Below are 15,737 nucleotides of genomic sequence, written 5' to 3'. Positions count from 1 at the left end.
CAGAGGGTGGTACGTGTATGGAATGAGCTGCCAGAGGATGTGATGGAGGCTGGTACAATTGCAACATTTAAGAGGCATTTGGATGGGTATATGAATAGGAAAGGTTTGGAGGGATATGGGCCAGGTGCTGGCAGGTGGGACTAGATTGGATTGGGATATCTAGTCGGCATGGACGGGTTGGACAGAAGGGTCTGTTTCCATGCTGTACATCTCTATGACTCTATGACTCCTGAGAAGTTTCCGGAAGATTTTTGCTAAGTCCAGTTACATGATTACAGCAGCCGTCTTCATTGGTCTGTCTGTTTTAAACAAACCACTAAAAGTATAGATATTTATATATGGTAATATAAGCATTAGAATTGATTCTTACTCCTTTCATGGCAATAAAAAATTATAAGAATATGTCTCACATAGAAATGAACGAAGACTGGATCTAGGCTATCTCCTATGACCTTTATTATTCATTATTCCACCAATGTTTAGAGAAAAATGTAAGAGGAGCTTCATCAAGTGCACTCGAGATGTCAGTCTAAAAATTGTAGCAAGAAACTAATTTGACATCTAAAGTTAAAGATATTGAACAGTTGGTGAACAGTTGAGAAATGATACAATCAAAATTCCTTCTATTCCGTAGTCAAACACAATAAAGCCATGGGAATGAGTACATATTGATATCGAGTGGAAAGGAATGAGTACTTTGGTTCAGTTGACAGCTGCAGAAAACAGTGAAATGTTGAGCAATACCGGGTCGTTCACCTTGCGAGTTAGTATTTACAACTTACTCCTCAGACAGGGCTTAGTTTGCTTAAGCCTGCTGTCAAAAGCAAAGAAAAAGAAATGCAAGACAAAATGAAGATGAGTCATGATAGACCAGGTATGAAACTCAGAGAGAAATCAGAGTATATGTTTCTAGGGAAGGGTCACCAGACCTGAAATGTTAACGCTGATTTCTTTGCACAGATGCTGAGCTTTTCCAGTAACCTCTGTTTTTGTTTCAAATTTACAGTATCCACAGTTCTTTCGGTATTTATGAAACTTAGAGAGTTTAGTATTGGTTAAAAAGCCTTGGCAAAAGAATACAAAAATGATGAGAAACCTGTCATTTCAAATTATAAGTTAGTTTTATATAAACTGGATTTTGTTCATTCCCTTTGTGCATGCTGGTGTATGGACTAAATCTAATTCTGGTGTATTTCTTGACTGAGGAAATCAGATGAGAAAATATTTGATTAAGTGAGTTACGATAGACACCTCTACCTGCATAGCATGCCATTCCTGATTTTCTGGTCACAAGCAACACAAAAAATCTGTTCGTTTTATCTATAATCACAATTTGTGCTCATTAATTTAAATTAGCAATCCAAATAATTTCCAATGATGGCATCATTACAATAGTCAGTCATATGCTAACCCACCAAAAAAGGTGCTCAGAGCTATTCAGTTAAAGAGCCCAAGGGCAAGTCCTGAAACAGTCTTGCTTTTATTTATTCACTTACATCAGAGTTGCCAACCCTTCGATTATACAGCATGAGAAATGCATTTTATGCGTCTCCAACACTCACTGATCCCTGCCCATTTTAATTTGCCTTGTAATGAGTTCCATCTCCTTTGTTCTGTGCACATGAAATGGTTCTACATGTACGTAGATGCAATAGAGTGGAAGGCTCTATAATTTGTTTGTTGATACCCAAATCATTTTGCAGCTTTGCATAGTTTCTCAAGCATCATATTCTGCTCAATCTTCTGCTCCATGTTTATCCTTCTGATCCAAATATACATGACTCACAGAGGTCACAACAAGTGCAGGGGAAAATATTTTTATACCTACTTGCCATTTTGACAAATAGAGGTATCTTTTGAACTAAAAATTGAAAAACTCAATGAAAATGATAGAAAAGTTGACACAGAAGGCAGAAATAATTTTGTCACTTGAGATATCCCTTGTGATATTGCCAAGAACTGCAGCACATACAGATTCAGTTTTTGAGAAGTCTCTGATTTCTTTACATTTGAAGTATTCAGTTTGCTCAGGATAGCAGGGAGTGATGAAAAGTACATCTCACAGTGTATCTGAAACTGATCTTTAAATCGTATGGGTGCCCAAGCTACAAAAAGTTTCTTTACTTTATATAGAAGTCAACATACTAACTTTCACCTTGGAAAATATAATTACTTAACTAGAAGCAAAACACATCCAAGTGACTTGCACATAATCATATGACAAATGATTGCAATTTTCCATTACAATGTATTGTTCGGGACGAATGGCATGGCTAAATAATGTAAAAGAAACCCCATGAAGCGTAATGTTGAATCTGAGAGGGTCACCTTTTGTTCTGTACAAATGAATCGCTCATATTTTTCTCAATAAATCATTTATATTGAATTTTATTGACAGACGAGGACAATTATCTCACCTAACATTATTTTATCACTGATGACGCCCTCTTCATGAAAGCAATTTTCATCTTGGTAATTCCAGGCTGTTACTATTCGCATTTGCAATATATACTCACTGTGCACTGTTACTTAAAGCAGATCATAAACATGGTGATAAATTCAACTCAGTTTCCACAAGTCATACAGGATCCTAATCAGATGGGCCAATGGGCTGAGCAGTGGCAGATTAAATTTAATTTAGATAAATGCGAGGTGCTGCATTTTGGAAAAGCAAATCAGAACAGGACTTATATACTTAGTAGTAAGGTCCTCGGGACTGTTGCTGAACAAAGAGACCTTGGAATATAGGATCATAGTTCCATGAAAGTAGAGTCACAGGTATATAGGATAGTGAAGAAGGTGTTTGGTATGCTTTCCTTTATTGGTCAGAGTATTGAGTACAGGAGTTGAGAGGTCTTGTTGTGATTGTACAGGACATTGGTTAGGCCACTTTTGGAATATTGTGTGCAATTCTGGTCTCGTCGCTATCAGAAGGATGTTGTGAAACTTGAAATGGTTCAGGAAAGATTTACAAGGATGTTGCCAGGGTTGGACGATTTGTGTTATTGGGAGAGGCTGAATAACTGGTGCTGTTGTCCCTGGAGCATCTGAGGCTGAGGGATGACTTTATAGAGGTTTATAAAATCATGAGGGGCATGAATAGGATAAATAGACAAAGACTTTTCCCTGGGGTGTGGAGACCAGAACTAGAGGGCATTAGTTTAAGGTGATAGGGAAAAGATATAAACGGGACCTAAGGGGTGACCATTTCATGCAGAAGGTGGTGCGTGTATGGAATGCACTGCCAGAGGAAGTGATAGAGGCTGGTACAATTTCAGCATTTAAAAGGCATCTGGATGGGTATATGAATAGGAAGGCTTTAGAGGGATATGGGCCAAGTGCTGGAAATGGGATTAGATTAGATTAGATTACTTAGATGGGGAGAATGTGCAAACTCCACACAGTCTGTCGCCTGAGGCGGGAATTGAACCCGGGTCTCTGGCGCTGGATTAGGTTAGGATATCTGATCAGCATGGATGCGTTGGACTGAAGGGTCTGTCTCCGTGCTGTACTTCTCTATGAGTCTATATCGGAGCAAGTAACAGGAATGGTAACTACTGAAGGATTTTCCCTAGTCCAAGGGAATATCATCTGAATATCCCTGACAACCTCTTGCTGTAACCAGTCTGTCCCCTGCCCACCAACTGTAGAAAGCTTTACTTCCTGTATACACATTGATAAGATCATCCAGAATGTTTTATGAAGATGGGCAGCGGCTCACGATGCCTGCATCCTGCACCACGATGTTGTGGTGAGAAGCAACTTGCTGGAGACTAGAAATGAGGGATTTCCCTCACAGACCTTGGCTGATGACTCAATACATTTTGTCAGAGATCAGATATAAAATATCCATGACTCAACTGAGCAGTCATTTGGTGTTTTTTAAATCAGAATTTGGATTCCTGGACCTGTGTGAGAGACAGGGAAGGTGGGGGTATCCTGTAGTACAGCTTTGAGAGACTGTCAAGGTCCAAGATAGTCTGCCATCTCCTGCACAATATTGCCAGGTCATGAGAGTCACAGCAACTAACAGACAGAGAGAGAATGTTCAGCCACTTGAACAGGGTTGAAACAGATTAACCAGGGGACGCAGGGTTATCCATGAACTGAGAGCCATTTCAGAAAATATTTAAGATTCAACCACATTGCTGTAAGTCTGGCATCACATATAGGCCACACCAGGTAAGAAAGGCAGATTTCTTTCCCTAAAGGACATTAGTGAACCAGATGGATTTTGACAACAATGGAAGATACAATACCAAGACATGCTTTGAATTCCAGATTTACTAATTGAATTTAAATAGCACCAGCTGCCAGGGTGAGATTTGAACCCATCTCCCCAGAGCATGAATCTAAGCTTCAGCATTGCTAATCGACACGACATGACTATCTCCCCCGAGGGGGATCTTGAAAATTAGCCCACAGCTGCATGCCAGTAACTCACGTAACGTTGCTTTTCCTAAACTGCTCTACCATGTCCTCACCATTTCCTGCTCAGAACTAATCCATCCCACACCCTAGCAAAGAGCTTCCATCACTCTATCATCCATTCACTTTGCCTTGCTTTATCAGATTCACAGGTCCTTTAAAAAAGTCTCAGGAGACTAGATAAGAAAGAAATAGTTTTACACTTAATTCATATTCATAAATGCAGACCCAGTGTATCCAGTCAATGCCTCTTCACATCGCTCTTTAATGCCGTGCTACTCCACAGGCTTGAGCACATAACACGCAAGGCTGCTAAGAAATTTAAGCATAGCATTCACTTCATTGCAGTGTGGCATGGCTAGTGTTACCCCTGCAGCACCACATGACTCAATACTTTCCAAAATTAGAAAAGTGAGTAGCTCCGTCTGTCTCAAGTAGTTAGCAACAGAATTACCGAATACTTTAAGGCACCATTAACAGCTAACATAATCCATAATGATCACAGTCTTCCCCTTCTATCCATGCTAACATATTGCACTGAAAGAACTTGAGTTAGAATGAACAGGAGGGTCCATCTTCAAAAATGCTTTAAGGATATAACAGAGAAAACATAGTCTACCCTCATGGACCACATCCATAAAAAATCAGCATTGCAAAAGCTGCACTATTGAGTTGATGTTTACGGCTGCATTGCCTTGCAATCACTTGAAGGAAACATTACTGTAGAACATGTGCTTTCAGGGTAACGAATGATATTCTAAAAGGGAAAATTAAAATAATTCTCTGAGCAAATCAGAGATTTTCTGAAGTTCCATATCAGTGCTGCAATTGACAGCTTGGAAATTTTCCACAAATGTCGTGAATGGCACTAGTGAGACTGCAACAGATCAGTATCTGGGAGACTTGCAGGAACAGTTGAAGCTGGTAACAGTGGGTGTATGAGAGCAGATTAAAAATCAGATTATCTTCAATCAGGTATTTCTGTTTTTCTCTCAATTGCCTGCGCCCTCTTGCTTGGCTTATTTTCAAGAAAGGTGACAGAGATAAACCAGGGAACTATAGACCAGTGAGTCTTGCAAAAGTAGCAGGTAGACTATTTAAGAAAATTCTGAAGGGAGAGAATTAATCTCTACTTGGAGGAGCAAAGTTTAATCAGGGATAGTCAGCATGGCTTTGTCAGAGGCAAGTCATGCCTAACAAATCTGGTTGAATTTTCAAGCAAGTGACCAGTTGTCAGTTGAGGATAGTGCAATTGATGTAGTGTATTTGGATTTCAGCAAAGTCTTTCACAAGATCTCACCTGATGGCAGACTGATAAAGAAAGTATTTGCACATGAGATCCAGGGTAACTTGGTAAATTGGATCCAAAATTAGTTTCATAGCAAGAGACAGAGCGTTGTGTAGAAGGCTGTGGAGGCTGGTGTCCAGAGGCATGCCACAGAGACCAGTTGGCTAACTTACTGTTCATGAGGAGATACAGATGAGAATGTGGAGGGGCGATAATTAAGTCTGTGGATTGGCTGGGTGGTTAACAGTGAGGAAGTAGTTCTTAGGTTACTGGAAGAAAGGGATAGGTTAGTCAGATGGGCAGATCAGCGGCAAATGGAATTTAACCCCAGGACAGTAAGTGTGAGGAAATGTACTTTGGAAGAAGCAACGAGACAAGGAAGTTCTCCATGAATGGTGGGACACTAAGAAGCTCAGAGGAATGAGACATCCTGGAGTGCTATTCCACAGATCCTTGAAGGTGGCAGGTCATGGTAATGGGGTCCTTAAGAAGGCATATTGTCTTTATCAGTTGAGCATAGATTACAAGGCAAGGGAAGTTATGGGGAGCTGCACAAAACTTTGGTTAGGCCACAGCTAGAATGCTATGTGCAATTCTGATTGGAAGGTTGTGGTTGCACTGGAGGAGGCGCAGAGGAGATTCATCAAAATGTTACCTGGTATGGAGCGCTTTAGCTTTGATGAGAGATTGGATAAGCTTGATTGCTTTGGAACAGAGAAGGTTATAGAGAAGGTTAAAGGGAGACCTGATATAGATTTATAAGATAATGAGGGGCATGGACAGGGTGAATTGAAAGCAGCAGTTTTCCTTGGTTGAAGTGTTAGTAACAAGGGGACACAATTTTAAGATGAATAGTATGAAGTTTAGAGGGGAGGTGAAGAACTGGTTTTTCATCCAGAGGGTGTTGGAAATCTGAAATGCACTACCTGGAAGGAAGCAGGTAACCTCACAAAATTTACGAAGTACATGAGTGAACACTTGAACTGTCATAACATCCAAGGCAATGGGCCTTGTGCTGGAAAGTGGGACAAGAATAGATTTAAAGTAGTTTTGTAGGTGCAGGCTTGTTGGGCAAACAGCCTCTTCTGTACTGTAGGATTCTTTGATTCTATAAGTATGTTCACGCCCTGTCACAGGGCTTGTTCCATGCAGTGCCTCTTGTACTCACCAAACATCAATAAGCAGTAAGTCAGGTAGACAGATAAGTAGACTTTACGTGCATCATAACCAAGTTAGACCCTGTCTTCTGTCAATGCACACACATGCATGGCTCAATGGGCCACCAGCAAAAACCCTGGAATGACTTTTGTCCTTTTAGCTAGGGACGTGGAGGGTACTTGCAATTTACTGCTATTTGAGTCAAAATGAATTAAAATAGCACAGATCCCCAAATAAAACTCAGTATTTTCCTGATTTAAGACCATAAGACATAGGAGCGGAAGTAAGGCCATTCGGCCCATCGAGTCCACTCCGCCATTCAATCATGGCATTTGACATAGTCAGTTGTTCCTAAGATGAATTAGACAGTACTTACCTTTATGCTGAAAATACTCCTCATACAATCATAATGTGTTAGTTTTTTGGAATAGCAGTGTATTTCCACCTGTATATATTGTGGTGAATGAAGCGTTATTCCATAAACACATACCTTTGTCTGGAAGCAGCAAAATAGTTGGGTCAGGTAAGGGTGCTTTCTTGCTAATGCCAGTATCCTTTTCTCAGTCATTGTGCAGTCCACGTCATCATCCTGGAGAATTACATCTTTCTTTAGCACCTTTACAGCATAGACTTCATCTGTACCTTTTAGCTCAGCCAGCATGACCTACAATGTACAATCAAAAGCAGTGGCATTAGTACTCTATTACAAGAACTGGGCCCAGAGACGTAGAATCCAAGGGAGAGCTTTCCTGGCCCCACAAAGACTGCATCGGGCGTAGGGAGAATGTGATTGGAAAATAGCGGGGAGCCTCATCAGAATGGCTTCCCAACACATTCCAGCAGTTGGGAACATTTCCCCGCATTGGACTGGGGTGTAGATTGGTTGCCCATTCTATGGAGGTGCATAACAAATGTAAATACTTAAGGTTCAATTGGGAATTACCTTTCAGGCTCACAGGCATCTGCCAAAGGGGGAGCAAGACAAGCTGGAAGCTCCAATGCCCCAATAGCACGGCCTCAGGACGGGACGGCCGCCCATGTGGACAAAAAACTCCTTCCCAGAGAGCATTCCTCTCCATTACCAAGGATATTCAGCACTGCCTGTCCTATGCTGTTAGTTTAATTTTAGCAAGTCCCGGCTTGCCCCAAAAAGTCCACCTCTGAAGATACCTAAACCATGTCGTCTTCGGGAATATTGTTACCAGCAAGTGTAGGCTTGAGACCTCCAATTCATCCTGACATTGCAGCCCCAAAACTGATGGGAAGTCTCACTCCCAGTGTTCCATTCATACTGCCATAAAACATTTTCAGAAAGATAATGTTGGATAGGTAGATACAATGAGGATATTTTGTCCTACATGACTATCGTGGATCGTGACGTTGGAGAGGACATGAAACAGACAGTTTCTCCCTGGGTAAGGCTCCCATTTCTCTGAAAGTACAAGTCTCATTTATTAAAACTAATCTGGGCTCTGGGTGGCAGAAGTTCATTTCATGCTGCTTTCTGCAGAACATACTAGAAGCTTTAGTCCTGAATTGCATTAGGCAATGTCATTAAGTTGCAAGCATGCTTCAAATGCCAATCAGACTGCCAGAGGAGACTCAGTGATGGCACAAAGAAAACACTGGGTTTGCTGCCTTCTTGGTAAGGGCCCTCCAGTAGATGCTGGGGGTGGACTGACTGGGGAGAGTGAGTGAGTAACCAAGAGAAGATTGATGGCTGCCATTTGCTTCTCTAGGCTCCATATTCAGATGAGCCACACAATGAGTTTTAATAAGATGTCAACATCCAGAATACTAATTTATCTCTTCTCTCCATGGTTGTTCACTGATCTGATGAGTGTTTTCAGCATTTTCTGCTTTTATTATGAATAGCTAAACATTGTCTTAGACAAGAACAAAAGAATATAGGAAATAGGAGAAGGAGTAGACCATTTTGCCCTTTGAACTGGTTCCACCATTCAACAAGATCATGGCTGATCTCCTGCCTCAATTCCCCCTATCCTTATTTCATTTAATCCCCAAAATCTCCAAGATATTCACTGACTGAGCATTCACAGCTCTGTGGAGAATTTCAAGGAATCACATTCTTAATATCTCTGTTCCGAATGATTCACGTCTTGTTCTGAGGCTGCAAAGCATGTCCTAGATTCCTCAGTCATTTGGTGCCTACCCTATCAAGCCCTTTTAAGAGTGGTATTCATTTGAATTAGAGCTCCTCTCATTCTTCCAAACTCCGAGAATACAGGCCCAATCTACTCATCCCTCCTCACCCCAGAAACCCATCAAAGTGCACAACTGTTTCAATCCTTCCTGGCAAAAGCATGTCCTTCCTTTGGTCAAATTTGCACACTGGCCTCACTGGTGACCTGGATAACTGCAAAGTTAAAAACCACACAACATCAGGTTATGGTCCAACAGGTTTATTTGGAAGCAACTTGTGGGGTAGGATCATAAGACACAGAATTTATAGCAAAAATCATAGTGTCAATGCAGTGTGTTCAATCTATTGTATCAGTTGGATATAACCTGTTGTTGTGATTTTTAACTTTGTCTACCCCAGTCCAACACCGGCACCTCCACATCATGGATAATTGCAGTAAGACTTCCTTATTCTCATCCTCCAATCCTTTGTAATAAAAACAAACATATCGTCTGTCTTCCTAATTGTTAAAAATCACACAACACCAGGTTATAATCCAACAGGTTTAATTTGAAGCACACTAGCTTTCGGAGCGACGCTCCTTCATCAGGTGATGAAGGAGCGTCGCTCCGAAAGCTCGTGTGCTTCCAATTAAACCTGTTGGACTCTAACCTGGTGTTGTGTGATTTTTAACTTTGTACACCCCAGTCCAACACCGGCATCTCTGAATCATTCCTAATTATTAGCCTGTACCTACATATTCACTTTCTGCAATTCATCTAGGTTTCCCAAATCCTTCTGAATAATGTAAGAATTTCCTCGTCCTTCACCATTCAAAACATATTCTGATTACTTATTTAGTGAGAATTAAGTTTTGTTTAGTTTATTTTGTGAGTAATGACTAATTCACAATTGTATGTCAAAAATTATAAATTGTAAATTATATGTCAAAACAATTATTATGTGCTGTAGTATAGTCTGAGATAAAAATAAATTCCTGGTATTTACAGCTGGATTCAGCACCAGAAGCATTTCTCTCTGGCAGTGATGACTGATGACCTGACCTGCTGTACACAGAAGATGGATGAAGCAGAGGAAAGCACTGCAATACTGACAGCTGCAGTAAAAGTCTATTTGGTATTTGTTTTTTGTTGTTTGTTTACTACTGGATTGAATGGTGGGAGTGGGGGGGGGGGGTGAAATCAAGAATCATTTTAAGAACACTGCTTTCCCTCACTGACCATGTAACCCCTTCCTCACCCAAACTCCTATCCAGTGAACCCTGCTCTCCCAAACTGACAGAAATCCCGACTCTCCTGGACTGACGGAGATCCCAACTCCATCGAGAGTGTGGTGCTGGAAAAGCACAGCAGGTCAGGCAGCATCTGAGGAGCAGGAGAAATCGGCGTTTCAGGCAAGAGTCTCTCATCAGGAATATGATTTCTGATGAGAGGCTCTTGCCTGAAACATCGACTCTCCTGGTCCTTGGATACTGCCTGACCTGCTGTGCTTTTCCAGCACCACACTCTTGACTCTAATCTCCAGCATCTGCAGTCCTCACTTTCTCCTAGGAAATCCCCACGCATGACACTCCCAAATGGGATGTGATCCCTAGCAGTGATGGGGAGGTGGGGGTACAGGGGGCGGGGGGAATGAAAAGAGTGCTTGACAGTGATTAGTTGGATTATTGAATATAAAATAAAGTGGTGTTTTCGTGTGTATGTGTGTGTGTGTGTGTGTGTGTGTGTGTGGACAGCTACCTCATGAGGAAACCCACACAGACACAGGGAGAATGTGCAAACTCCACACAGACAGTCGCTTGAGGGTGGAATCGAATTCAGGTGTCTGCTACTGTGAGGCAGTAGTGCGAACCACTGAGCCACTATGCCTAACACTTTTGATATAGAGTTCTTATAGTTTTCTTTAATGAAAATACCTTGAGAATAAGGTAACTCGGATAAATACAGAAGGGAAACTTAACATTCATACGACAGAATGTCTCCTTGATGTGTATGATATTTAAACAAATATTGTGATTCCCTACAGCGCAACACTCACCTTGCCAAAGCTGCCTTTCCCTAATACTTTAATGAAGGAGAAGTCTTCTAAATTATAATGCTTGTTCTGGAACTGTTTCAGCTCTCCATTTTCCCCATTTTCACCAGGTGTTAGCACTTGTGTATCTGCTCCTGCTCCTTTGTGTTCATCTCCTCTATTATCAAATGAAAGTGCCTTTCTAATGTTGTTTTCAAGTTCTTTCAGCTCTGAGGGAACAAAATGGACATTTGAAGTAGGACTTAACTTTGTGTTATCCAAATAAATTTTCACTTGTTACCAAAACACCAGCTCTTTATAATTTGACCTCTTCCACTGCCGCCCTCAAATCTTAGATACACACCACTCTAAACATGAGAAAGCAACATACATTTATAATGCACCATTGAGATACAAGGGAGAGACTAGAAGTTCTTTATCCTCTAATGAAGCATTTTTCTTACATAATGAAGGCATGGAGCTTACTGCTGCACTCCAGGGAATACCACTGCGATTGGTTGTGATGTGGGTGAGATGTACCGGTGATTGTTTGAGAATCATAGGGCTAGATAATATGCCACCCCTCTACCAACCCCACTCCAGCAGAACGTCTGCAGACTAAAGGGCTGGGGGGAAAGGGGGGGGGCCCTTATAAAATACCATCGGTGCTGTGCCTGCTGTCTACAAACCTGCTCCTTGCCCACAGCAACTTTACCAGAGGCTGGGGAGAGCAATTAATACCCATTTAAGGGTTTCATCCCAATGGAGGGTTTTAATCCACGTCGGGATGGGCCTACCCCAAGCATGCAGGACAGTTGCTTTCTCACCTTAAGGCGGCATTGGGACAAGGGGGAGGAATCTCCAGTGTCCATCAGAGACACTGTCCCTGTAAGATCTAGCTCTCAGCCTGCAGGCCTCCCTCTGCCACAACTCCCCGGGGCTTTTCAGCTTGGTCCTGACAAGCTTACAGCTTCGACTCCGTTCCCAGCACTAGGGTAGCTCGCCCTCCCCTCAGCCTCACTGCAGCACCGACACCCCCTCCTCCTCCGGCCACTGACTTGCCAGCGCTCTGAGACAGGACGCCCTGATGCTGAGTGGTTGAGATCCAATCATCCATTAAATAGCAGCAGGACAATGTCTCACGTAAGGCTGGGCTTCCCTGACAATTTTACTAGATGAACTAGGACAACAATGCCCCATTAAATTCAATTCATAGTATTTTACCATTCAGAAGGAGGTTATTTAGTCCATTAGAGCTGTGCAGAACAACCAATTTAACTTTTTTCTCTTCCTTTTTCCTGTCCTTTTCTGGATCACTTCTGGTACAAATATACATCCCTTTCTCTTCTTTAATATATTACAAATTCTGATTTTACACTACATGTGCAAAAATGTATGGTTAATTTTTTTTGTTATTTGCCTTAATTTGAGGCGCTACTGTTTTTGACATGCAGGGCAATGGAATCAGATCTTTACAATTTACTACATTAAAACTCTGGACTGGATTTGAACTTCCCAAGTTGGGTGTGCTGCACCATCTCCTCAGGTGCTGGCAGAAATTTCCAACACCTTCAGGCCACTGTCCAGTAATATGTAACATGCATAGGAACTGAAAACAGCAGCCTGCTCACCGCTCTGAAAACATTAATTAACAAGTCATTGTTAACAATTCAACCATATGCAGGTGTTCATTACCTGCTGCATTTTGTGGGTGTTGGATGTTTTAGAAACTTAGAGTCCTTTATATCAGCCATCACAATATCACCGAGTCCTTTATATCAGCCATAATGTAGAGGCTGAAGGACCATTGAACAGATCTACCTCAGGCTATGGTTGAATGTACTAGCAGATTCTTGTAGGAAAATTGGTGCATTCGTATAAATTATCTTTTTAAAAATATGTTATGTCTTCACTGAATAATAAAGACTGCTTCTGAGAGCAGGGAGCCTTTACAATTCAAGCCACAACCATGGCACCAGTCCTTTGTTATACGATGCCCCAATATCAGGTACTGAGTATATTATGGTTTCTAAACATAGGCAAAAAAAATTATCCCTGATAATAACTGCAAGGTTGGAAGGGAGCAAAGGGAAGCATTTGTGATCAGGAAGCACCTATAATCGTTCCCACCAGATAGCCATTAATAGGCCATCTCATAGGCTTGTCTGGACACAAGGAGATGGCAGGGATGGGAGCAGGAGCAGGTGGACCATGAGTTTTCATTCTGCCTCCCTCACCTCATCAAGAAATGTAACATCCAGTCCTTAACTTTGAATCCCGTTGTCAAATCTTCTGAGAGAGAGCCTAAAGGGGCCGAAGGTCTCTCGTCTGCAGGTTAATGCATCTCACGTTTTGCCCCAATCAGCAGCCAATAGCTAAGATCAGGTACGTACTGTAGGGATTGGCCAATTGGGTATTTACATTTTACATGATGGCAGATAACATTGATGTACAACTCTGACACTGTAATGACTTGCACCAGCTCCCTTCCCATACCTTCTTGAATGGGCATGTCAGCTCACTACATTGGAAATGCTGTGATCATGTGAAAGTTGCTGCCTCCATCCTCTTTAAATGCAGGAAACTAGAGGCACTTCTTGGTCTTATATGGCAGAGGAAAACCACTTCCTGTTGTAACTAGCATTGTTTCTTGCCGTTAACAAGATACAGTTTAATGTATGTTAGCAACTAGTTGCAGGTTACATTGTTGCTGATTCTGAAGAGGACCAGATATTAGGTTTTACTCCATTCACATCTAAAACTGTAGGCTTTATGGCATCATTACAGTGCATGGTGCGTATGGTATTCCTCAGGATTAACCTTGCCTGGACACATTTACAGTACAACAATCACTGCAAGATAAAGATTCTTGAATGTCCCATCTAAATGGAAGGTACAAGTATCTTCATCACATGGACTGTTGCAGTTCAAGAAGGACCTTTTGAAGAGGCAAATTAGATGGACAATAAACACTGGCCTTGTCAGCAGCCCCCACTTCCCAAGAGTGAATACTCAAACAAACAGATATGGTGAAAGACTTGTGTTATGGTGCAATGCTTCTGGAGCCTTGTCCAACACATACACATTCTCAGACGGGAACATCACATGCAAATAAGAGGGCCACTACATCCTGATCCAGGTGAATTAGACATCCTGAACCAGAAACTGAAATTGTTGGAGAAACTCAGCGGGTCTGGCAGCATCTGTGGGAAGAAGGCAGAATTAATGACTTGAAGTGTTAACTCGGCTTTCTGTCCGCGGATGCTGACAGACATGCTGAGTTTCTCCAGCAATTTCTATTTCTGCTTCCGATCTTCAGCAACCACACTTATTTGTTTTGTTTTAGTTTGAATTAGACATCTTGTTTCATCCCTCCTGTTCCTGGCCCAGTGGCACTGAGCTAAAGTGTAGAACCCATCACTGATATAAAAAGTTAACTCTCTGCAGATTCAGGACTGAATATCAGAACAGCATCATATTGGACAAGACATTCACATATTGAGTGATGGGGGAATTCAAGAAGATGCATTGCATGGCTTCATGAACAATCCAAACATAAACATTGATGAGCAAATTAGAAAACCTCAAGTTCCAAAAATAAGCAGAATATTCTTTATTTAAAATACACCAAACATACACTGAACTAGTCACAGTTCTTGGTAATTGAGTTCTTTGTTAGCCACATACAGTTACTTTGGAGGAGTCTCTTTATGCTTAAACAGCAGTGCACGTGGTTCCAGCAGAAACCATCAGGGAAATGTGAGCTGTCTAAGTTTCAACTGAAGGAGTGTGGTCAGTTCTCAGGTCAGCAACTGAAGGAGACACTGCTTCTGTCTATATTTACACAAAGTGTAGGTAACCAAAATCTTTCCTTATGGGGAGGAGAGAAAGAAAATAAAAGCACCTCTTTCTTTGACTGCTTTACTCACTAGACCATGGCAATGCCTAAAAATATTGGGGGTATTTTCCATTCTGAAAATGATGAACAATCCAATCTGCATTGTGGAATCAGGCTATTCGAGTCCACACCACCCCTCTGAACAGCCAAATAAAATAAAAGCCAAACCCCTAATCTATAACCCTACAATTCCCATAGCTAATTCACCTAGTCTGCACATTATGGGCAATTTATCACAGCCAATCCACTAACCTCCACATCATTCAAATGTGAGAGGAAACCCATGCATGCAGAACCGCAGAGAATGTGCAAATTCCACACAGACAGACAGTTGTGGAGGGTGGGATTGAACCCTGGTCCCTAGCACTGTGAGGCAGCACTGCTAATCACTGAGCTACCATGTCAATGATGCTAATGATTCCACAATAAAGTGGAAGAAATGGTGTGGGGAGAGGAGAGGAAGCTGAACAATAAATGGTTCGACAATTTGCTGATCTTACCCTGATCACATGGGGATGTTGGTGCTGATTTCGATCTGTCTTCTTCTGATGGTGCCGCTCCAGGGATCGATTGCTGTGGATCCTGACCTGTGTTCAACTGAAGAGAGAAGAAAGCCACTTAACAAACATTCTGATTACACCATGCTCGAAAACTGCTCCAGCAGCACTCCACAGAGTGAAGACGCAGTTCGCTTACATTTGATAAAGTTGCTACAAAATAATTTTGAGATTGTTTCATTGTAAATGACATGTATATTCAATCTATTTCACTATATTCATCAAAAACCT

General features: G+C 41.7%; 1 protein-coding gene across 2 annotated transcripts in view; it reads right to left on the bottom strand.

The window, feature by feature from the left end:
- Positions 1-15,737, bottom strand: part of prkcea (protein kinase C, epsilon a) — a 594,816-nt gene that overhangs the window by 180,484 nt on the left and 398,595 nt on the right. For both annotated transcript variants that reach the window (XM_043695660.1, XM_043695661.1), the window contains 3 exons: positions 15,450-15,546; positions 11,076-11,281; positions 7,365-7,538 (listed from right to left, as the gene is read on the bottom strand). In XM_043695660.1, the coding sequence (XP_043551595.1) occupies positions 7,365-7,538; positions 11,076-11,281; positions 15,450-15,546 (477 nt within the window). The remainder of the gene's footprint in view (positions 1-7,364; positions 7,539-11,075; positions 11,282-15,449; positions 15,547-15,737) is intronic.

The sequence above is a fragment of the Chiloscyllium plagiosum genome, chromosome 9 (genome assembly GCF_004010195.1).
Source record: "Chiloscyllium plagiosum isolate BGI_BamShark_2017 chromosome 9, ASM401019v2, whole genome shotgun sequence".
NCBI classification, from domain to species: domain Eukaryota; kingdom Metazoa; phylum Chordata; class Chondrichthyes; order Orectolobiformes; family Hemiscylliidae; genus Chiloscyllium; species Chiloscyllium plagiosum.
Note: the sequence above shows the minus strand (reverse complement) of the source record. Positions and strands in the feature narration are given on the sequence as shown.